We start from the raw sequence: 24,280 nt of genomic DNA, 5'->3' as shown, positions 1-24,280 counted from the left end.
CTTTGAAGCAGGCACTATTGAACCTGGTACCCTTGAACTGGGCACATTCAACCCACCTCCCCCTGGTGCTCCCCCAAGTGTATAAAGTACCTGGTGGTGGGTGGAGAGTCCGTCTCCTTCCGTGAGCGACAAGGCGGTCGTGGCAGGTTCATAGTAGGACACAAGCTTGCCCAAATCAGTCCCTAGCAACACAGGGACTGGGAGATCCTTCATAACCCCAACAACCCTTTCTTGGACCCCTCCCACTCCCCAATCCAGCTTCACTCTGGCGTGGGCTATGTGAAAAAGGGTGCCTTCTACTCCAGTAAGGGCAAGGGATCGGCTGGAGCTGATGCTCTCCTTTGGCACAAGGTGTGAGTGAACTAACGTGATGTCAGCTCCGGTGTCTCGGAATCCGGTGACAACTTTGCCGTTCACTCTAACAAGTTGCTGCTGGTCGGTTCGGTCGCGGATTTCCTTTCCGCGGGCAAACAGGACAAAATCGGATGATCCAGGCTGTGGTTCGCTGGCGGGCTGCCTCTGCTGTGGGTGAGGTGCAGGTGATGCAGATGATCCAGGTGCTGGTGGTGTCTGTCTCCGCTCCGGACAGTCGAATTTCATGTGTCCGGGCTGGCGGCAGTAGTGACAGGTGACCTCTCCAGGCGCTGCAGGCCTGGGTGCAGCAGCTGCGCTGGGTGGCCTCTGTGGCGGACGGCTCACAGGGGCAGGAGGGTCTGCCGAGGTATTGGGCTGACCTCCTCTCCAGCTGGATGGGACAGTTCTGCGGGGATCAGCCACCCGGGTAGTTGCAAAAGTCTCAGCAAGGTCTGCAGCGACAGTGGCTGAAGCCGGCCTGCGTTCTAACACAAACTGTCGTACATCAGCAGGGCAAATGTTCAGAAATTGTTCGAGGACTATCAAGTCCTCCAGGACGCCATAAGACCCTTTGGTGAGGCCTAGAGTCCACTGCCGTAGTGTGGTGAGCAAGCTGCTGGCCACATCTCGGTACGAATCAGAAGACTTTTTCTGCCAGGCCCTGAACTTTTTCCGATAGGCTTCTGGCGTCAGCTGGTACTTCGTAATGATAGCGTCTTTTATAGCAGCATAATCATTATCCTTCTCCGCAGGCAATTCTGCGAAGGCATCAAGCGCTTTGTAGCGCAGCAAAGGTGTCAGATGTCTGGCCCACTGGTCTTGGGACAGACGATACTGACGGCATGCTTTTTCAAAAGACCGCAAAAACAAGTCAATGTCAGTGTCTTTTTCAATATTAGCAAATTTAAATTTTGCACTTACGGGTGCTGCAGCTCCTTCAGCAGGGAGGCTGGGCGGTGAACTCCGGCTGGCCTGTTGCACTTTTGCCATGTTGAGCTCATGCTGTCGTCTCTCCCGCGCCTCTGCGGCATCCCTCTCCGCGTGGCGTTCTGCAGATTGGCGCTCCCGTTCCTCTCGTGCTTCCATGTACTGCATGTACTTGTCCAGGTCCGTCTCCATCAGCTTTTGTAATGCCTGCTGCATTACCGGGTCAGCACCCATGGACAGTCCAGTACTGGCCAGTTCCGGGCGAGTAATGTCAGAAACTCTGGGATTGGGGTCCATGCTGACAGTCTCTGGCGTAACTGTTGCAACAGGGCCCGCAGGATGCTCAACCTCTGTACGCCTAAGATCTTCAGCCTCTGGTTCCCCTTGATTGTCAGATGGGCTGGTATCCACCTCAGCGGACACTCCCGGCTCCCGCAGTTGCTGGGCATCCCATCTGGACAAGTCTGCTATCAGGTCCCGTTTTGTCTTGCGGAGGATGCCAATGCCCCTCTCTTCGCAAAGATTTTCCAGGTCTGCTAGGCACATGTTCTGGTAGTTCCCGGACATTTCCATGCCAAATAAAATAAAACTTTTGGGGAGGGGTACTGGCTACACAGTCTCTCTGTATATATAAAAAATATATTGCCTTCCAGCTACACCAACGAATTAGTTCGTTTCTCGATAGCGCTAGCGCTATCGTAGATACTTTCAGCACAACACAGGTCCCAACCGCTGCCTAACACTGTCACAGGAGCCCTCAGTGGCTGACCGCACTTAGCCTTCTAAATGGTGCCAGCGCACAGATCGTGCGAACTCTGGTCGCAGTCAATGCGCAGGAACCGTTAAGAATTAGCCGCAGACAACTCAGAAGGGAGCCTGTGAGACACGGGTGATTACAACGTCACCTACTGGTTCAGAGTAAACTGCCACCACCGCGGTTACTATGGGACCGTGGGGCCCACTAACTGACTGACTAATCCTGCGAATAAAACGGTTAAACACACGATATTCTGTCTAGCCAACAACAAACAAACAGTAGCGTATCTTCAGAGACCCGGGATCATTTCTGTGTGTGCTGATAAGCAGGGTAGCGAAACAGTGAATGACTTGGGGAAGTCGTTTATTCACGCAATATAAATAATTAATATATACAGACAATTATGAAAATCAACAATTATGAAAACAGTAATAGCCAGTATGAAAAATAAAAGAAGGGAGAAAAATACTTAGTTCCTGGAAAGATGTCCTGTTTGTGGGAAAAATCAGAGTTCTGGTTTCCAATCAAGTTCAAGCAAAACGGTTTCAAGTTCTTAGAGTTCTTTGTTCAGAGGGGTCAGCAAAATGGCCACCAGCCCTATGTCCTCTGGCTGGCAGCAGATTGTCATGAAGATGGTAAAAGGAGGAAGATCTTCTCAGGCAGCTCATTCACTTTTAATGGAGATGAGCTCAGAGGCGGGCTTCCAGAGTCGGCCCCCTAGGCCGGACTATGGTAATCACACCTGGGCAGGGGGGCTTTAGCAAACTCATAATCCTGACAGGTTCCCTAGGCCGACCTGCGCGGCCGGCACACAGATAATAATTACATATTCTCGATCCCCAGAACCTACCGATTAATATGATATCAAACTTGGGCATGTTTGCATGCCCGGTTACAAAACGGTGGAATTCCCAGCGTTCTGGTTAGGCTAGGGGCCCAAATTTAATATCAAAACACTCACAAGCTCCGGACCAGCAGAATGATATAACTTTCACATTTCTCCGATGTATGGTACTTCTAAAACATGCATAAAGATCATAACTCTATGTTTCCCTATCCTGGCTGAATGGTTCCGCTAAGTCTGCCCCCTGCTGGGATTAGCTTCCTTGGCTCTGAAAAGACTCCTGGTTTGTTAATTAACATCTCCATGAGATCAGCTAAGTGTCACCTGGTTCCCAGAGCCAAAAGGGAAATTGTGTCTTCCACAGGGAATATGTCCAAGCTAATTAACAGCTTCCCCCCAGGCTGTCACTGTAGCTTAGGAACAGCTGGGGAATCTGTCTTAGCTGAGGGATACTGTCTGAAGCGCAATCGATGCAGGAATCGAGTGCGATCGTTCTTTACTTCACGGGCGGTGCCAGGACGCGCCTGCGTCCCCGCAACCGTCCGTGACACCAGGGTTTGCGTCTTGTCTATAATTCGTGGTTATCGCACTCCATGATTATCGCACCTGACAACCACATTGGCCCAAGATTTCCCAACATCTCAGATTGATACATTCAACCAATTTCCACCCAAAATTTTTTATGCGATTTGCTAATATCAAAATGGTTGGTCAATCGGCTGTCAAGTCAACAGAAGTATGGCCACTGTAATTCCCTCAAGGCCAATCCCCCCACACCCTCCCACATACACCTACCTATGTCCTCCCCTTCACCACCATCTCTACTAATCCCTGTTTTCACTACCTTATAGTGTGTCTGATCCCTTATGCAGAGAAATAATGAGGAGAGAAAAGCTGAAAGAGAGGGAAGAAGATATTTGCCTCACCAGGATTGCACTTTTATTTAGCTTTCCTGTATGACAAGAAGACACAGACACCCAGCACTAGGGAAAGAGGGAAACAAAGGTGAATGAAGAAGGCCGGTGTACACCAAGAGTGCTTCAGAGCGCTTTTCAAATTTACAGCATTTTGAAAAGCGCTGGGCTAATGTTGCCCTATGAGGGTGTTCCCACAGCAGTGTTGTGATTTTTTTAAAATCGCAAACATGCTGCAGGTAGCATTTATTGGAGCGATTCTTTCAAAAATCGATTCACAAAGTCGCATTTGCGAATTGCTAGCGATTGCTATTGTGATTTTGTCGTGCACTAGCCCAGAGATAGGAGTGGAGTGAGACTGAGAATAGCCTGAGATTGAGCAAGGAGCTAATCTGTATTGCAGTCCCACATTACACAGAGGTTAGTTGCCGGTAATAGGACTGCTGTCCCTGCCAGTCTCTCACACAAGTCAGAAAGCAGCCCTCCTGGAGTCTAGGGACTGTCAAAACCTTTCAACCTGTTTAACACCTTATCTGCACATGCAGTCATTTTAACAATGGGGAGAGACCAGACAGATTTTTTCCCACGGACCCTCCTTTGCATCATGCTGTGTATATTTACTGCATCATGCTGTGTGCGTTTGTAGTCTCTGGGGGGGCTCAGCGCATCTCTGAGCTGAGGCCATTCAGAGGCGGCCTGGTGATGCGCTGATCCCACTTTTTCTGTGTATATTTACCAGCTTGCCTGCACTCTAATTGCACTTTTATCAGCTAGCCTAGTGTTTTACAATGCCTTACAACAACAAACCTGAATACAGCAGACACAGGACCAACCCTAAATCACTGAATGAAAGGCGGCCTGGGGGGCAGTCAATGCCTGGCTGCTACACAGTCTCTACCTCCTTGCAGTTACCAGTAGCAGAGAGGGAGGGACTGAATGAATCTTAGGACTCAGGAGCTTATGCTGTACTCGGATCCCTGACTAGGATGAGTGCCTTCTCTCGCTGACTCATTCATTACTGTGGTTCTTAGAATCATTGAGCTGAAGGAAATGAATGAATCAGTCAGTAAATCCGTTATGAGTCAGGCGCTGCTGCTGCTGATGCTGTGTAAATTGATACCTGAGTGAGCTGAGAGGCATTTCTTCTCTCACTACTCAGTGCAGTAGCGCCCTTCCCTCCTCCTGTCGCTCTAGGCAAGAATTTATAACTGCCTAATGGCTCTGACGCAGTGTGTCCATAGACATTTTGGTCTGCTGTTCTGTAACGATTTGTGTCAGCAAGAAACAGAATTCTGATTATTAGGTGATCTGCATTATCACCTATAATGCAGATATATACCTGATTATATGGTGATCTGCAGAATCACCTATAATGCAGGTATATCAGACAGCTGATGTGACAGCAATAGCAAGTATTGTGATTGGTGCAACAGTAGTACTGATAGGTTTAGCTAAACCTCACCAGAGGAGCTGGTGGGTACTAACAGTACAGCACCCCTCACCAGAGTCAAGGGCCCTCTGGTGAGAGTAGAGTGGTCAGACAGCTCGGGTTGGCAACAGACAGACATATGCAGTACAAAATCGGAAGGCAGAGACAAGAAGGTTTAAACAGGCAGAGTCGGCAGCAAGATCAGATGGGCAGAGGTACAGAATCACTGAGCAGAAGAATAGTCAGAACGAGCCAGAGTCATGCACATATAATAACACAGTAATGAATAATCTTTATAGCTATCAAACAATTCCTATCTTGTGTAAAATCCCCGGTTTCCTCCCGGATCAAAGCACACCGGAACTATCTAAGTTCTGAGCGCTAACACCACGTATTTGCAACAGCAGACAAGTTGCGTGTGATTCAGCCTGGCTTATGAAGCAGAGGAGACCCCTCTGTCACGCCTACTCCTCTCAGCCAATGAGGAGCGGCGAGTGTCTCCTCTGACGTCAGCCGGCCGGTCAGCTGACGCGCCTCCTCCCCGCATAAAGGTCCTGTCTGTGCGTGCGCGCACGCGATAAGGCGACCTTATGTGCAACTGACAAACCCGTCCTCAGCGTGCTAGACGCCCGAGGCACGGATAGATTGCTAGGCAGAGAGCTGGAGGCAGCTGCGGTGGTAGCGCTGTTCACCGCAACTGCTTCTCCAACGTTTGTTACATTATGTTATTGAGGGACATCTTGTCTAATTATTTTCTTCCAGGTTTGGGGTCTTTGTCCAAAGTTTTCTTTAAAAGGTTTTTCATACCGCTGCTAGGTTCACAAACATTTTTTGGCCCAACCCACAATATTGCATTGCCATGCCCATTTTTCACTAGGGATTAGTGCCACACTTTTGCTCCCGCATGGTTTTCCAGGAGTGCCCTGGATCTTCTGGGATCCCAAAAATGCCCCTGTGTGCAGTGATAAGATTATACCCATTCAAAGTCACAGCCCATGCTGAACAGGTAACCAAATGACAATCCAAATGAATCTGCATGTCTGCTCCCATTGGATGACCTCAGTATAAAGATCTGCTTCCTGCAGGGCTCCTTGGGTTATCATAGCTTCAGTTTAAGCCTGTCTTGCTGTTGCTTCGGCCCCAGATCGTGTTTCTTGTTCTAAAGATACTTTGCTGGTCTTGCATCATATATTGGTTCATTGCCAATATATATGCATACCAGCACGTTTATTATTTTCCTTGTATTCGTGTTACGTTGATACAGTTGATCAGTGTCACTGATGTATACGTGCACGAACTGTTTATATCCTGTGTTCAGTTAGTCAGCTTTCCAGCACGTTTTGGTAGTTTGCGCGTATCGTGATCACCCATGCTGAGTTAGTTATCCTGCTCCTGGTTCTGTTTGTGGATTGCGTTCATCTCTGCGAAGAGATAGCGAATCCTTCTGAGTCCTGTTCCCTGTATTGCTCCAGTCCTAGTCAGTGTTCCTGCTTATGTCATATATCAGTTCATTGCCGATATATACATATGTTAGTCAGACGTTACAAATAGTTTCATTGATAGCTGTAATTGTAATACGCTAGGAAAACATACTTATTGTATATTTGTCTGTGTTACGTTCATCTATCTTGATCCTGCTATTTCCTGACTATCCTGTCCTGTCTTTGTGAGGCACGCCATCGCTGCAACGCATTGCTGCCTCATTCCAGTCTGTCTTGTTGTGGACGCTAGCTGTCACTAAGTAGCGGCTAGCTAGCAAGCGTTCATTCTGTCTACCTGTCATGATCTCCTCAGTTCTGGTTTATGCGCTCAGCGCTACCTTGCGCTGAGACGTTATCGCAAAAGTATTGTTTGTGGCTGTCGGATCTGCACCGGCTCTGTGCGCCACAATCTCGTATTGGAGTCAGTCCTCCCCTCCACTATACTAGGGATAACCTGTTTCCTTGTGCTAGTGTGTGTACCTCCTCCATGTCAGCTCATGCGTTGCATGCTGACTGTGGAGAATACACCACCAAGCCTAACACCCGACCAGAGAAAATAGTCTGGTAGATGCAAAACCAGAGATAAATTGTTGCGGTAAAGGAGAACATCGTACCCAACTCAGTGACTGAAAGCTCTGGTGTGAGGGCTTAGAAATTTGGATGGGTGGGAAGATGGTAGCAGTAGGCTAGGTTTATAGGTGGGGCAAGGTATCAGAAAGGAATGGTTGTGCAAAAGTTTAGGGTAATGCGGATTTTCCAGGGGATAGGTTAGGCTCATTTTAAGGGGGTAGTTAGGCTTGGGCACTGGTAGGGACAGTGGTTAGGGTAGGGCAATTAAGGTAAGTTTCAGTGGGAGATTAGATAAGATAGATACAGTTATGGCAGGCACATCAGAGAGGGAGATCAAAGTGAATAATAAACTGATGAGATAAACAATTGTATTTATCCTCCTACTCCTAAAACCCTATTTTTTATAGATATCCCATAGTTTTATTTTATATTTAAACATTTACAAAGTAGATTGAACGATTTCTTGTCTCTGCTCAGTGGCAGCTTATTAATTGTCCCTAAATGAAAATACAAGGAACTTGTAACGATTGGTGTCAGCAACGCAGATTTTATCTGATATTTGGTGATCTGCAGTATCACCAATAATACTATACTTGATTATGTGGTGATCTGCAGAATCACCAATAATACTAGTATAGCTAGACACAGGACACCCAATGTGGTATAGTGTTTGGTGCAACAGTACTCAGAGAGGTTATCTCCTGAGAAGCGGGAGATACAGACACTACTGCAGCCAAGGATTCCCTGAGGAGCAGGGAATCAGACTGCCTTGCAGCCAGTGGACCTCTGAGGGGCAGAGTCCCTCTGACTGTGCTGCCAGGTAATGATATGTAATGAAATGAGTGATTCAGATAGACCTGCAGCCAAGGATTTCCTGTGGAGCAGGAAATCAGACTGTACTGCAGCCAGTGGACACCTGAGGAGCAGGGATCACTGACTGGAGTAATGTGATGAGGATTGGTCTGCAGCTAGTGATTCCCTGAGGAGCAGGGAATCAGACTGTACTGCAGCCAAGGATTCCCTGAGAGGCAGGGAATCAGACTGTACTGCAGCCAGTGGACCTTAGAAAGGTACCACTGACTGTGCTGCAAGATGGTCTCCAGAGGAGCCGGTGACTATAGGCCTGATCTTGCTGCTAGTAACCACCCGAAGAACAAGTGTCACAGATGTATAGTAAGGCTGATCTCCCAAGGGCTAGGTGACAGCCAGAAAGGTCAGACAAGCCAGATCGGCAACACACAGACAGATAAAGTACAGAGGCGGAAGACTGATTCGGTATCCATGTACAGGCAACGTTGGCAACAGATAATCAAATGTGCGGAAGTACCAAATCAGAGAACAGGAGAGTAGTCAGGAAAGCCAAAGGTCATAACAGGGAACACCTGGGAACTAGTCTAACGCATAAACAATAACAATGTAGCAAACTCCTAGTCTTAGGTGTGAGATCCTTGGTCTCAACACCTGGGAACTAGTCTAACACATAAACAGTAGCAAGCAATAGTACTTAAAAGCAATCAACGGAATCTGACTCAGTGTGAATTCCCTGGTTCTAACACACTGTGGGATATGACTCAGGTCTGAGCGCTCACACGTAAATGTTCTCAACAGCAGACAACTTGCAACTGACAGGCAAAAGTCCTATATATATCAAAAGCGCTCCACAGCGCCGCCCCAGTCATTCAGCCAATCCGGAGCATAGCTGGAGTCAGCTGATCGGCCTGATCAGCTGACTCCCCATCTACTAGCATAAAGGTCCTGGCGCGCGCGTAGCTCTCCATCTGTGTGCACTAGAAGGACCAGGCAAACCAGCATCACATTGCTGTGTGGCAGAAGCCGCCGGCTGGGACGCGGAGATAGCCGCCATGCTGCTTGCCCATGTGCCGGCATCTCCGCTATTCATTACAGTACCCCCACCCGAGGTGTGGACCCCGGACACTTCCCACCCGGTTTCTCAGGGTGTAAGTCATGAAATTCTTTTTTCAATTCCTCAGCATGCATGCGACAATCCGGCACCCAAGTTCTCTCCTCCAGACCATACCCCTTCCAGTGGACCAGATACTGCACAGAATTCTGCACCAATCGAGAATCCAAAATCTTCTTGATCTCATACTCGGGTTGGTCGTTAACCATCACAGGGGAGGGGAGGGAGAGGAATCCACGTAACACTGTAGGCTTCAACAGAGACACATGGAACGGTCTCACACCTTTCATGCTAGCTGGGAGATCAATCGCATACGTGACGTCATTAATCCTTCTGGACATCGGGTATGGTCCTACAAATCTGGGTCCCAGTTTAGGTGACGGTTGTTTTAAAGCTAAATGCCGAGTAGATACCCATACCATGTCCCCTGGGGAAAACTTCCACTCTACAGACTGTCTCTTATCCGCCTGTTTCTTTTGAATCTGGAAGGCTTTCCCCAGATTCCTCTTAACCATTCACCAAATCTCCCTCAATGCCCTTTGCCTATCCTCCAGGGCCGGAAATGGGGTAGATGTCACAGGTAATGGAGCAAACTTGGGAGATCTTCCAGAGACTACCTGAAACGGGTAGAATCCTGAAGAGGAACTCTTCAGATTGTTATGTGCAAATTCTGCAAACGGCAAAAACTTTACCCAATCAGATTGTGCATCTGCCACATAACATCTGAGAAACTGCTCAAGGGACTGGTTAATTCTCCCGGTCTGGCCATTGTTCTTTTGGGTGGTAGCCTGATGAAAATGACAGGTCCATCTCCAGCTGATGGCAAAAGGCCCTCCAAAATTTTGACACGAACTGGACTCCCCGATCTGACACTACATTCTCCGGAATGCCATGCAACCGGAAAATGTGCTGGATGAAGAGATCAGCCAACTCCTGGGCCGAGGGGAGTCCTTTCAGAGGGACAAAATGGGCCGTCTTACTGAACCTATCTACTACCACCCAAATGACCGTCTTGCCCTCAGACTTGGGGAGTTCTCCCACGAAGTCCATCGACAAATGGGTCCAGGGTTCACTTGGCACTGGTAAGGGTTGTAGTGTACCCACTGGTGCCTGGAGAGAGGGCTTACTCCTGGCACAAACTGAGCACTCTCTTACAAACTCCTTACAATCATTTGCTCGCGTAGGCCACCAAGCACATCTGGCCAGCAAATTCTGGGTTCTGGCAGCCCCAGGATGCCCCGCATTTTTATGGGAATGGAATAATTGTAAAAATTGCAGGCGGAAAGGCAGTGGTACAAACATAACTCCCTCAGGCTTCCCTTCTGGAACATCCTGTTGATAAGGGCCCAGAGTAGCCGTCCAATCCTTCCAGGTCTCAGTAGCTGCCAAGACTATTTTCTGAGGTAGGAAGGTTTCTGAGGTTAAGGGTTGCACTGTCTCGGGCTCGAAACACCTAGATAGGGCGTCAGCTTTGATGTTCTTACTCCCTGGTGTATACGTTATGACAAATCTGAATCTTGAAAATAACAAGGACCAACGGGCCTGTCGAGGACTAAGTCTTTTGGCCCCTTCTATGTACTCCAAATTCTTATGATCCGTATAAACTGTGATAGTATGCTCTGCCCCTTCTAGCCAATGTTGCCATTCCTCGAAGGCTAATTTAATGGCCAAAAGCTCTTGATTGCCAATATCGTAGTTCTTCTCAGCAGGAGAGAACCTACGGGAAAAGTAAGCACAGGGATGAAGTTTGCCCTGCAAACCAGAGCTTTGAGACAGTACAGCCCCAACCCCGACCTCTGAGGCATCAACCTCTACTATGAAGGGGAAGGTGACATCCACATGTCTCAAAATGGGAGGAGAACAGAACAGTTTTTTCAATGTGGAGAAGGCAGAATGTGCTTCTGCTGACCAGTGGTACGTGTCGGCCCCTTTCTTGGTAAGACTGGTGAGGGGTGACACTACCGAGGAGAAACCCTTGATGAATCTCCTGTAGTAATTGGCAAAGCCCAAGAATCTTTGAAGTGCCTTCAAACCCACAGGTTGTGGCCACTCCAAAACAGCCGAGACTTTTTCTGGATCCATGGAGAGACCAGATGTAGAAATAATATAACCCAGAAAAGGAACGGAAGTGACCTCAAAGAGGCACTTTTATAACTTGGCATACAGTGAGTTCTGTCTTCATTTCTTCAACACGAACCTGACATGTTTACGATGTTTCGTCAGATTAGGAGAAAAAATCAGTATGTTGTCTAGATACACTAGCACGAATTTCCCCAGTACCTCCCTGAAAACCTCATTGATCAACTCCTGGAAGACACAGGGGCGTTACACAACCCAAAGGTCATAACCAGATACTCGTAGTGCCCGTTGGGTGTGTTGAACGCCGTCTTCCATTCGTCACCATCTCTAATCCGTACCAGGTTGTATGCACCTCGTAAATCCAATTTGGAAAAAATACTGGCATTGGTCACCTGAGCGAATAAATCGTCAATCAAAGGCAAAGGCTAACGATTTTTTACTGTAATCTTACTTAAACCTCGGTAGTCAATGCAGGGTCGGAGGCCTCCATCTTTTTTTTGTCCGAAAAAGAATCCTGCCCCAGCTGGTGAGCGAGAAGGGCGGATGAAGCCCTTGGCTAAATTCTCTTTAATGTAATCTTGCATTGCCACTTTCTCAGGTCCTGACAGATTATAAAGGTGACCCCTAGGAGGCATACAACCAGATCTTAAATCGATGGGACAATCGAAGCTACGGTGAGGCGGGAGTTTATCTGCGGACTTGGGACAGAACACATCAGCGAATTCCGCATACTGTACTGGCACCCCTTTAACCTGAATCTTGGTAGCGCAAACAGCAACTTTCTCTAAACAATGATGATGACAATGGGCCGACCAGCTCTTTAGCTGACCTAAAGCCCAGTCAATCTGAGGAGAGTGAAGTTGTAACCAAGGCATACCGAGAATAATGGTAGAGGTTGCCATCTACAGGACCAAGAACTGTAAACTCTCTTTATGTAACACCCCTACATTACACACCAACAAGGGGGTCTGAGAAAGGTTGTCTACTCTGTAATGGAGAGTCATCGACTGCAGTAACCAGAATCTGTCGGTCTAAAGGAAGTAAGGAAATTCCCAAGTCATAATCTATGAAGTTGCATGCAGAGCCAGAGTCAACAAAGGCTTCTGTGAGAACAGTCTGACCTTCCCACGTGATAGAGCAGGGAAGGAGCAGACGATTATTGTTTAGAGGTAAAGACTGCTCGCCTAGGGTATTACCTCTGACTATACCGAGGCGGCAGTGTTTCCCGACTTCTTAGGGCAATTCTGAACCCTGTGACCCTCCTCAGCACAGTATAAACAGAGTTTTTCCGATTTCCTGCGATTCTTTTCCACCTGCGTCAATCTAGAGTGTCCGATTTGCATCGGCTCTGGCGGAGGTGACAAGGATGGAGAGGAGGCGTAGGAGACATATCTTACAGCATTTCTACCCGGGACTGTTTTTGATAGCGTAAGCGGCGATCTACCCGTACAGCTAAAGCAATTGCCTCGTCAATTGACTTGGGCTCAGGATGTCCCAACATCAAGGCAGAAACTGCATCAGATAAACCTGACAAAAAACAGTCTAACAGTGCATATGCTCCCCACCTAGCTGATACAGTCCACTTCCTGAATTCTGTTGCGTAAACCTCTACCGGATCTCGACCCAAACGTAACTCTCTGAGACTCAGTTCCTGATAGGGTAGGCCTCAACTCAAAATATGATAGCACTCGATTTCTGAAATTCTGAAAGTCAGATCTATGTCCAGAAAACTTTTCTGGTACAGACATGCAAAGGTCTGTAACTGGAGGGGATCGCACTCTATTCACAGCCGTTTGGAGAACCTGTATTGACCCAGACAAAGCTGTGATTTGTGTCTGGTGGCCATCAAAAGTTTCCCAGAAGAACTAAAGAAAGCAATCATAAAACCCCTCCTGAAGAAACCATCACTAGATCCTGATTCTGTAACCAACTACAGACCTGTGGCGAACTTACCATTCCTATCAAAAGTTATCGAGAAAGCAGTCGCCAACCAGCTAGAAGCCAGGCTTACAGATAACATCTTTGATACTTTTCAGTCAGGATTCAGGAAAAGGCACAGCACTGAAACAGCATTAGTCCGAGTAATGAATGATCTACTTACTGCAAGGGACAAGGGTGATTGCTCAATTCTGATTCTTCTTGACTTGTCAGCAGCATTTGATACTGTGGATCATGAAATACTAATCCAGCGACTGAAGAATTACTGTGGCCTAAGGGGTACTGTTCTTAGCTGGTTTCAGACCTTCCTATCTGGCAGGACACAGCAAGTATGTCTGGGCACACACTACTCTAATCCAGTGCCACTTGCCTATGGAGTTCCACAGGGTTCTGTACTATCACCATTACTCTTTGCAGTCTACATGCTCCCACTGGGCAAAATAATCCAGAACTATGGTTTAGGATACCATTGTTATGCAGATGACACACAACTGTATCTGTCCTTCAAGCCTGGCACCCAAGACCCATCAGCATCCATAAATGCGTGTCTAGTGGATTTACAAAATTGGATGAACACCAGCTGTATAAGGCTGAACTCTGACAAAACAGAGGTGTTGGTGGTAGGTGGTCCACACATGATGGATAAAGTTCAAAACGCTCACCACCTCAAACTAGCAATTGGGGGAGATACTGTACAGTATAAAGACTCTGTGCGAAACCTTGGGGTGATCCTGGATGGAAATCTAAAACTCAGACAGCAGGTATCAGCCGTCGTCAAGTCTTCCTTCTTCCATCTAAGAAATATAGCGAAAATCAAACACCTTATCCCAGCTGAAGACCTACCTGCCCTGGTTCACGCATTTGTATCCTCCCGCCTAGACTACTGCAACGCCCTGTTAATCGGATCTACAGATAAGGTTCTGCGCCCCTTACAGCTAGTACAGAATGCTGCAGCCAGACTCCTAGCCAATGCCCCCCCCGCAGCTCACACATCACCCCAGTACTGCAAACTCTTCACTGGTTGCCAGTAAAATGGAGAATCAATTTTAAGATCTGCCTGCTGACATTCAAGGCTCTACACCACATAGGACCCAAATACATAGCGGATCTATTGGAACTTTATGCCCCTCCACGCACCCTCCGCTCTGCCAACAAGATGAAGCTGGTTATTCCCAGGATACACTTAACATTTGGTGCTCGGGCCTTTTCCTATGCAGCCCCTACTCTATGGAACTCACTTACACAATCAGTACGAGAGGCTTCTTCTCTGGACAGCTTTAAAAAAAGGCTAAAAACTCACCTCTTTTCCCTAGCCTTTGAGACTGCATAATGCAGGGTCACAGCGCTTTGAGTCCCCAGGGAGAAAAGCGCTATATAAATATTATTGTTATTGTTATCAAGCACCCTGATGAGATTATCCACCGAAGGGGCTAAATCGTCAACTCGGCTGTGTAGTGCGTCCATATTGTTTTCCGCTCCACTTACAGACCTTCGCATGTCTGTACCAGAAAAGGTTTCTGGACATAGATCTGACTTTCAGCATTTCAGAAATCGAGTGCTATCATATTTTGAGTTAAGGCCTACCCTATCGGGAACTGAGTCTCAGTGAGTTACGTTTATAAAGACCCTTTTGTCAGGGGATTCACAGACATGGGCATATAGTCTTCATGCAGAGCATGAGGCTCTGACATCAGTTCAGGAATTTTTTAAAGCCATGGCCATTATATATGATGATCCGGATATTGCTTCCATCGCTGAACGGAAGCTAAAGACCCTGCGACTGGGTCGAGATCCAGTAGAGGTTTATGCAGCAGAATTCAGGAACTGGGCTGTATCAGCTAGGTGGGGAACATATGCACTGTTAGACTGTTTTTTTGTCAGGTTTATCTGATGCAGTTTCTGACTTGATGTTAAGAAATCCTGAGCCCAAGTCCATTGACGAGGCAATTGCTCTAGCTGTACGGGTAGATCGCCGCTTACGCTATCAAAAACAGTCCCGGGGTAGAAATGCTGTAAGATATGTCTCCTACGCCTCCTCTCCATCCTTGTCACCTCCGCCAGAGCCGATGCAAATCGGACACTCTAGATTGACGCAGGTGGAAAAGAATCTCAGGAAATCGGAAAAATTCTGTTTATACTGTGCTGGGGAGGGTCACAGGGTTCAGAATTGCCCTAAGAAGTTGTGAAACGCTGCCGCCTAGGTGTAGTCAGAGGTAATACCCTAGGCGAGCAGTCTTTACCTCTAAACAATAATCGTCTGCTCCTTCCCTGCTCTATCACGTGGGAAGGTCAGACTGTTCTCACAGAAGCCTTTGTTGACTCTGGCTCTGCAGCCAACTTCATAGATTATGACTTTGCTAAGAAATTGGGAATTCCCTTACTTCCTTTAGACCAACAGATTCTGGTTACTGCAGTCGATGACTCTCCATTACAGAGTAGACAACCTCTTTCTCAGACCTCCTTGTTGATGTGTAATGTAATGAGTGATTCAGATAGACCTGCAGCCAAGGATTTTCTGAGGAGCAGGAAATCAGACTGTACTGCAGCCAGTGGACACCTGAGGAGCAGGGATCACTGACTGGAGTAATGTGATGAGGATTGGTCTGCAGCTAGGGATACCCTGAGGAGCAGGGAATCAGACTATATTACAGCCAAGGATTCCCTGAGAGGCAGGGAATCAGACTGTACTGCAGCCAGTGGACCTTAGAAAGGTAGAGACCCACTGACTGTGCTGCAAGATGGTCTCCAGAGGAGCCGGTGACTATAGGCCTGATCTTGCTGCTAGTAACCACCCGAAGAACAAGTGTCACAGATGTATAGTAAGGCTGATCACCCAAGGGCTAGGTGACAGCCAGAAAGGTCAGACAAGCCAGGTCGGCAACACACGGACAGATAAAGTACAGAGGCGGAAGACTGATTCGGTATCCAGGTACAGGCAACATTGGCAACAGATAATCAGATGGGCGGTAGTACCGAATCAGAGAACAGGAGAGTAGTCAGGAAAGTCAAAGGTCATAACAGGTAACAGTAACGTATCACAGTCCTAGTCTTAGGTGTGAGGTCCTTGGTCTCAACACCTGGAAACTAGTCTAACACATAAACAGTAGCAAGCAATAGTACTTTAAAGCTATCAACGGAATCTGACTCAGTGTGAATTCCCAGCTCCGGCTGGTTCTAACACACTGTGGGATCTGACTCAGGTCTGAGCGCTCACACGTAAATGTTCGCAACAGCAGACAACTTGCAACTGACAGGCAAGTCCTATATATAACAAAAGCGCTCCACAGCGCCGCCCCAGTCACTCAGCCAATCCGGAGCATAGCTGGAGTCAGCTGATCGGCCTGATCAGCTGACTCCCCTTCTACTAGCATAAAGGTCCTATCGCCTGGCGCGCACAGCTCTCCATCTGTGTGCACTAGAAGGACCAGGCAAACCAGCATCACGTTGCTGCGTGGCAGAAGCCGCCGGCTGGGACGCGGAGATAGCCGCCATGCTGCTTGCCCATGCGGCGGCATCTCCGATATTCATTACAGAACTACTGACCTTTTTTCTATTTCTTCCCTGCTCTCAGAAGTTGTAGTCTGCCAGGAAAACTTTTATAGCTGTAATTAGTTTATCAGTGATGTTTACTATATTCCCGACACGCTACCGAGAAGACAGAAGCTGTCACTTGCATGCCTGAAAATAAACTCTTTCAGGCAGCAAAATAAAACAAGTAAAACAGCCTGGTTATTCAAATGTTTGCACTGTACATACACATGTTTATCTCATCGTGTCACATGTCGCCTTGGGTACACTTTAAGCATAGGCGTGTTGCGGGGGAGAGGAACATCTGAAATCTTTGAAAAAATCACTGTTGCAAAGCCAAGAGCCATCACACAAATGAAGCTAATATCTGGCACTGAATTCATGGTGACAGATCTATAAGTAACAAAATATACTAGAGGTTTTGAGGTGCTATTTCTCAAATTTCATAGTTTTAATATAAAAACTGCTACTGTACATAAAACCCACACATTTTGTCTGCCTATTTGTCCTGGTTATCACATTTTAATTATGTTCCTAGTAATAAGTATGGGGACAATATATTATATGGAAATAAAGGTGTATTTTTTCCATGGTGTTTCTTTTTCTTACTAATCTCATGTGCATGCGCACGGGAGCGCACATACACATTCGGGAGCACGCATGTGCAAGCACACAGCGGCAGCAGCACTGTTTGACTTAGAAAAACGTCCTGGAGCCGTTAAGAGGCTCTGGTTGTCATTAAGTGGTTAAACAATTATTGAACACTTTCTGTAAATCCAATAAACTTCATTTCACTTCTCAAATATCACTGTGTGTGTCTCCTATATAATATATTGAACTGACATTTTTTATCGTAACAACCAACGATATATACAGGAAAATCATGATGATTAACAAGGTTGACAAACTTTCGCATCCCACTGTAGTTCTTTGGCACTGAGACAAAGTCAGAGGGTGGAGAAAAACAAGAAAGTTAACAGTGAATACCTAAAGTACCACCTGGGCCCTCTCTGCTCCAGAGCCTCATAGCAGCTGCTATTTGGCTATTGCTACGCCCCTGGGGCCAGCTACATTTCACTTTTTCTACGAAGTCTTTAACTAGCTGATATTTTCACATCTTATCAATAAAATGCCTGTTAAAGAGGAACTCCAGTGAAAATAATGTAGTAAAAAAAGTGCTTCATTTTTACCATAGTTATGTATAAATGATTTAGTCAGTGTTTGCTCATTGTTAAATCTTTCCTTTCCCTGATTTACATTCTGACATTTATTACATGGTGACATTTTTACTGCTCCTAGCTGTTTTGGCAGTTGGAGACAGCTGTAAACAGCTATTTCCTGTCTGTGAACCTTGTTACATTGTAACAAACTGCCAAAAGTACCGCGGTACTCAGAGCTTCTTGTGGGAGGGGTTTCAGCACAAAATCAGTCATACAGCGCCCCCTGATAGTCTGTTTGTGAAAAGCATTATATTTCTCATGTAAAAGCTACTGATTGGGATAAAGTTCAATTCTAGGTTGGAGTTTCTCTTTAAGCTACCAGCAAGCAAGAAAATTTGACAGTACTTTTTCACCTACTTTTTGGTACTTTTTCAATTGCAGAGTGCTGAAGAGTTGTTTTATAAACAGAAGATGAACAATTATCTTCTAGGAGAAAAGTTAAGAGAAAAAGTGAATTGGATCGGACCCCATGAGTCATAACTGAGAGGTATGAAACACACCGACACATATTGCATTGTGTGTACATTTTTGCAAATCTCACAGAGCCTGCAAAATCAGCAGCTAAGAGGAGGACTATATAGTTTGCTATTGCTGCATCCATTGCTACAAAACAAGAAAAAAATGTTGCAGTGAATGACTTTTTAACAAGACAAATAACATTTTTATCACGCTTTTCTCCTGGCGGACTCAAAGCGACAGAGCTGCAGCCACTAGGAAGCGCTTTATAGGCAGTAGCAGTGTGAGAGGTCTCCTACTGAATAGGTGCTGGCTTACTGAACAGTTAAAACTGAAATTTGAACCCAGGTCTCCTGTGTCAGAGGCAGAGCCCTTAACCAGTACACTATCCAGCCACTGACCATGATCACTCCTCAACAATGGGTGGTCTTCTGGTTGTCCCACCTTGCCCACACTATGTGCTTCAAGGTGAACCCTCCCTTCAACACCCGATTTTCCCTGGCCTCACTACCACGTCTTATACATGTCTCTTCACGCTATGTAATCAGTAAAAAACAAGATAGACAAGCATGTACAGGCAACCTCAAAGTAGTAGTAATCAACAGCTAGCATTAGCCTCTCACCACACCTATACAAGATATGCTCTAATTTTAGATAGTTCCCATACCTGATACTATCCTGAGTTAGATCCAGTCCTTCTCCTGGCTCAGACAACGTATCCTTTGTACAGAAGTCCTGTGATTTTCTGGTGTCAAACCATTTTCTGTAACCAAGCAGGACACATCCCAAGGAAATGATAATCACAAAGAGCAAACTTTTCCTGGTGGAGGACACACTTAAAAGTTTTCCAAAACACATGGCTACTGATTCTTTAAGAGGACTTCAGAGAGATACTGGGTTATAACATTAAACCGTCGTAGCAGTAAAAACACCTGTTCACTCTAAACAGACAGCTACCTGACTACCTGAGCACGCCCACACTTGGTAAAGCATAAGAAAATCTCCAGCAACTAAAAAGAATGTCTATTGTGAATGATGTAATTTTCTTTTCATGGCCACATAAGGTACACAAGGAAAAACATCAAATATAAAAAAGGGGGAAAAAATATTTTCTTCCATTTTAATTTTATGAAGGCAGCGTTCACACTCAGGCCTTGTTCACACTAGGGACATTGATGTAAGCTTTTCACAGTGCATTGCGCTGTGCGCTTTGCTAGGTGCAGCTTTTTCCATTGGTTCTAATGTACCACGTTCACATCTATGCGCTGCGTTTACTAATCTATCTGTTTGAGAAACGTGGTGTTGCATGCATTTCTGTGCGTTGTGATGTGAAGCACACAGCAAAAGCAATGCAAGTGAATGGGTGCGCTTTTTTAGCGCATAGAAGTGCATAGCAATGTGCTTTGGAGATTTTTTACCTCTAATTGAAAAAAAAAAAAAAACATTTCAAATAAAAACAAATCTTTATTGTCAACTGCTACAGCAAATAAGCAAAATGCACGCTGAACAAAAAACGCGTTTAAGCGCATGTAAAAATGTATGGGTCCGCTTAAAGAAAAGCATGCCGCAACCCACTGAATCGCATTATAAAAACGTGCATCAACACATGCGTTTTTTATTATGCACTTTAATAGGTTTCTGAACACACCCAATATGAATGAGGCCTTATTCCTGCAAATTCCGGCTGCAAATATTTGCGTTTTTCTACATGTTCCGATTCTCGTGATTTTAGGCTTTGTCCTATGATTTTTCCCTCTGCAATTTTGCTTTTTTGGCCACCATATTATTTGATTTTTCAGTTTGTGATTTTTTTTTTCCGTGTTTTCCAATAAAGCTAATTTACATGAGAATACATTATTTCCATAATACGCATTATACTAATGCACATAAGAATATAACATAAGAATGCCGCATACATTGCTTAGGTACATGCTGGTAAAATTTACGTACGCTATATGCACATGGATTTTAACTGCAGTTTGTGAATCAGAGCCATTGATACAGATCGAGAGAGTTGGAGAGAGAGAGAGAAGGTGAATATACAAAAAAAAATATATGAATTGAGAGTTAAATGGTAAGTGCTTTGAAATCAAGCACTGAAATTGGAGAGGACTTATGTATTTGTAAACACAGAACTTAAAAGAGGCTCCCTCCTGGAAATCTGAATTAAGAATTGTACCTTGCTCTTCTCATTAACATTATAGAGAATGCCCATATACTGCTAATTATATAGTAAAAAATTATAGAATCAACTTTTTATAAACAAACCTTTTTTGAAATTGCCCACATTAAAATGCACTCAATTGTCCAAAACCCCATACATGGGGTGGGATGTGCTGGACCTTCCACTTGTAATGCCAGGATCCTCACAGCTGTAAATTGACTGAAGTCCGCACTGTCTCCAAAGTCACAAAACTTTGTCCAAAAAAAAGGTTCTCCTATTGTTAAAAAAAAGTTAGACACTTACCAAAGTAAAATGATGCCTCCAGATAGTCCCAACAGACCTGTGCAGGGTGTCTCTGAACATATCCAACAAGAGCTTGTTGGATCGGTTCTCATGGCAGTGTTCCTTTTCATGTATGCATGCAGCTGTTCTGTTGTGCTATGTCAAGCAGTGCTGCTAAGGATTTTGTGGACTTAAAGAGACACTGAAGCGAAAAAAAAATATGATATAATGAATTGGTTGTGTACTATGAATAATTACTAGAAGATTAGCAGCAAAGAAAATATTCTCATACTTTTATTTTCAGGTATATAGTGTTTTTTCTAACATTGCATAATTCTATAAAATGTGCAGATTACACAACACTCAGCATTCAAAATGATTCTTTCAGAGCAGTCTATAAAGTAATGACATCTCCTCTGGCAGAGGAAAAGTAAATAGTCCAGGAACAGTTGAGATAATAAAAGTCAGATAACAGCCCTCTCCACGACTAACTTAGTCGGAGAGCTTAATGGCTTGTTTGCATAGAGATAACAACTGGAGTTTCTTAACTCTTCCTGTACTGGAAACAATTAGACTGATGTATCTGATCCAAATGTTTTATTTCTTCGCTGTACTACACATACAAATCATAATATCATAATTTTTTTTTCGCTTCAGTGTCTCTTTAAGCAGCACCTTATTTGTGCCCCTCAACAGTTAGAGCCCCCTGAGTCTGAGCCTCCTTCTCCTGTAATAGGTAGCCCTCCAGCATGGGTAGATAGCCAAAGGGGCATGCCCCACCCCAGCATACAGTAGGTCGGTCTCTCTCTCATGCCCTAACTGTTCATGGATCTTGTCTTCCAGGGATTTGTAGGCTGTCGAAAGCAAGCTCACATGCATTGGCCAGGAATCGAACCCAGGTCAACTGCTTGGAAGGCAGCTATGCTCACCACTATACCACCAACACTACATGCTGAAGCCAGCCTAGCATGTACCATTGGATATACCCAATAGAAAAATAAGCTTGCTTATTTGCCTAATTTGCTAGATGAAAGCAGTGGGACACATGGTGATACTGCTTACAGGCTTCAATTCAAGACTTCAGAAAGATCATGTGCCCCCCTGGATGATGCTGATGTAACACACACAGCAAAGGACAGCAATTTGAAGTCTTGAAGATTCCAGGGCAAGGGTGGGAAGGATGAAAAGCTAGGTAACCATGCAACCCTTCCTTCTAACCTAAAGCTTACTTGTGTCTTACAACACATTGGCTTAAGACTTTACCAAATCCAATGCTCCAATATGGGGAAGCTTCTCTGTTTGCTGTTTTTTTTTTTTTTAAGTGTGGTGTCACAGTTTACTCTTCTCTTCATCTACAAGAAAGGCCCAGGAGTAGTCTTAGCTACCGTAATATCTATGTTACGGCAGGGCCATTTTTACACTTTCTCTTACAGGGCTATGAAAACTGGTTTACCCATGCGAAAAACCGAGGTGCAAAAATGAAATCATGCCTAGTAGAGGATGGTTTCAATCCATCGACCTCTGGGTTATGAGCCCAGCACACTTCCACTGCGCCACTCTGCTTACATTTGTATACAATCTTCAAGTTTAAGAAGGGTACATTAGTTGAGATAGTTACACTACAATCTATGTTACAGCAAGGCCCTAATGACACTTTCTCTTACGGGGCTATGGCCACCGATTGGCCCATGTGGTAAAGCAAGGTGTAAAAACCAAAGTACACCTAGCAGAGGATGGTTTCGAACCATCGACCTCTGGACTGTGGGCTCAGCACGCTTCCGCTGCGCCACTCTGCTGCCATACAGCAGACACTTTGTTGTAGGAAAAAGTGAGTGAGACCGCTTATCCGTACGGAAAAATGGGCACTCTTTTGCCTACTTCTTTCTGGCCTTTGTCATCATGAAAGGATCATAGAAATATATGTAGAAATTTGATATATACAGGTTTTGTTTAAAGTGGCGTTAAACTTCTTGGAGCAGACTTTTTTCCTCCCTCCACAAGACACACATGCATCCACATAAAATAGTTTAGCAACAACTGTGTGCACAGTCTCTGTGGTGTTATCAGTTAGCGTGTTCGGCTGTTAACCGAAAGGTTGATGGTTCAAGCCCACCCAGGGATGGCCTTGCCTTTTGTGTTCAACAGTCCTGACCTGCATTTGTACAGTAGGATAAAATAAGCTTTGTTTGGCTGCATTGTGCTGTGGCTTCCCATTGGCCATGGACTCCAATGATGTGGGCTGGTCATGTGATTTGAAGAGGAACAGCATCATTGGCTGGTAAGGGAGAGTTATCTGCTGATGACTCACTTTGCAGGTGGAGACTTAAAGCCAATGGGTTTGACAGGATGTGAGAGTGATGCAGAGGAAGCCTTGTCTCCGCCCACAGCACAAAAAGAGCCATTTGAGGTATGCTAAAGCACATTTGGACAATTCAACTTCATTTTGGAATAAGGTGCTGTGGACTGATGAACTAAAAGTTTGTTATTTGGGCATAACAAGGAGCATTGTGCATGGAGGGAAAAAAAACACAGCATTCCAAGAAAAAACACTTGCTACCTACAGTAAAATATAGTGGTGGTTCCATCATGTTGTGGGGCTGTGTGGCCAGTGCAGGGACTGGGAATATTTTTAAATTTGAGTATTTAGTATTAGCAGATTCTGGAGACCAATGTCACACTTTCTGTAAATCCAATAAACTTAATTTCACTTCTCAAATATCACTATGTGGGTCTCCTATATGATATATTTAACTGACATTTTTTATTGTAACAACTAATGATTTATACAGTAAAATCGTAACGATTAACAAGGTTGCCAAAACTTTTGCATCCCACTGTATATGCCAGAATTTCTCAGCTGGGGTTTCCTCGGTTGCTGCATTTGATACGTGTGATAATTGCTGTATTTCACAATGTGGGGCGATTGCTGCATCGGATATGTTGGGTGGTTGCTGGATTTAAAATGTGGGATGCATGCTGCATTTGATATGTGAAGTAATTGCTGCATTTCATATGTTGGGCTGATTGCTGCATTTCATATGTGGGAGTGATTTCTGCATTTCACATTGGAGTGATTGCTGATTTTCATAATTGGGGGTGATTGCAGCATTTCATAGGTGGGGGTGATTGATATATTTCATATGTGGTTTAGCAATTGCAGCACTTCAGATTTTAACCAATCACAACATTTATTCCCTAACCTCCCCCCCCCCCCCCCTTACACATATTCATGATACATTTGCTGTATCATTATTCAGCAATACTCCTTAAAGTGAACCTTAACTCAGGGGGAAAATAAGTTTCACTTACCTGGGGCTTCCCCAAGCCCCCTGCAGCCATTGTGTGCCCTTGCAGCTCCTCGAGTGTCCTCCGGTCCCCCGGTTTCGTTTTCGTCCGACTCTAGCAATGCGTACTCC

The 24,280-nt window shown here is 45.4% G+C and overlaps 2 protein-coding genes across 7 annotated transcripts in view; one reads left to right on the top strand and one right to left on the bottom strand.

The window, feature by feature from the left end:
- LOC137542300 (beta-1,4 N-acetylgalactosaminyltransferase 2-like) overlaps nt 1–19,363 on the bottom strand; it is a 135,484-nt gene extending 116,121 nt beyond the window's left edge. For all 4 annotated transcript variants that reach the window (XM_068264113.1, XM_068264114.1, XM_068264115.1 and 1 more), the window contains exon 1: nt 19,086–19,363. In XM_068264113.1, coding sequence (XP_068120214.1) covers nt 19,086–19,276 — 191 coding nt within the window. In that variant the 5' untranslated portion in view covers nt 19,277–19,363. The remainder of the gene's footprint in view (nt 1–19,085) is intronic.
- LOC137542301 (ABI gene family member 3-like) overlaps nt 1–24,280 on the top strand; it is a 336,298-nt gene that overhangs the window by 141,711 nt on the left and 170,307 nt on the right. For all 3 annotated transcript variants that reach the window (XM_068264119.1, XM_068264121.1, XM_068264120.1), the window contains exon 3: nt 18,344–18,449. The gene's annotated coding sequence lies outside the window, so the exon portion shown is untranslated. The remainder of the gene's footprint in view (nt 1–18,343; nt 18,450–24,280) is intronic.

This window comes from Hyperolius riggenbachi, chromosome 12 (genome assembly GCF_040937935.1).
Source record: "Hyperolius riggenbachi isolate aHypRig1 chromosome 12, aHypRig1.pri, whole genome shotgun sequence".
Lineage (NCBI taxonomy): Eukaryota > Metazoa > Chordata > Amphibia > Anura > Hyperoliidae > Hyperolius > Hyperolius riggenbachi.
This window is presented reverse-complemented; position numbering and strand designations above follow the sequence as displayed.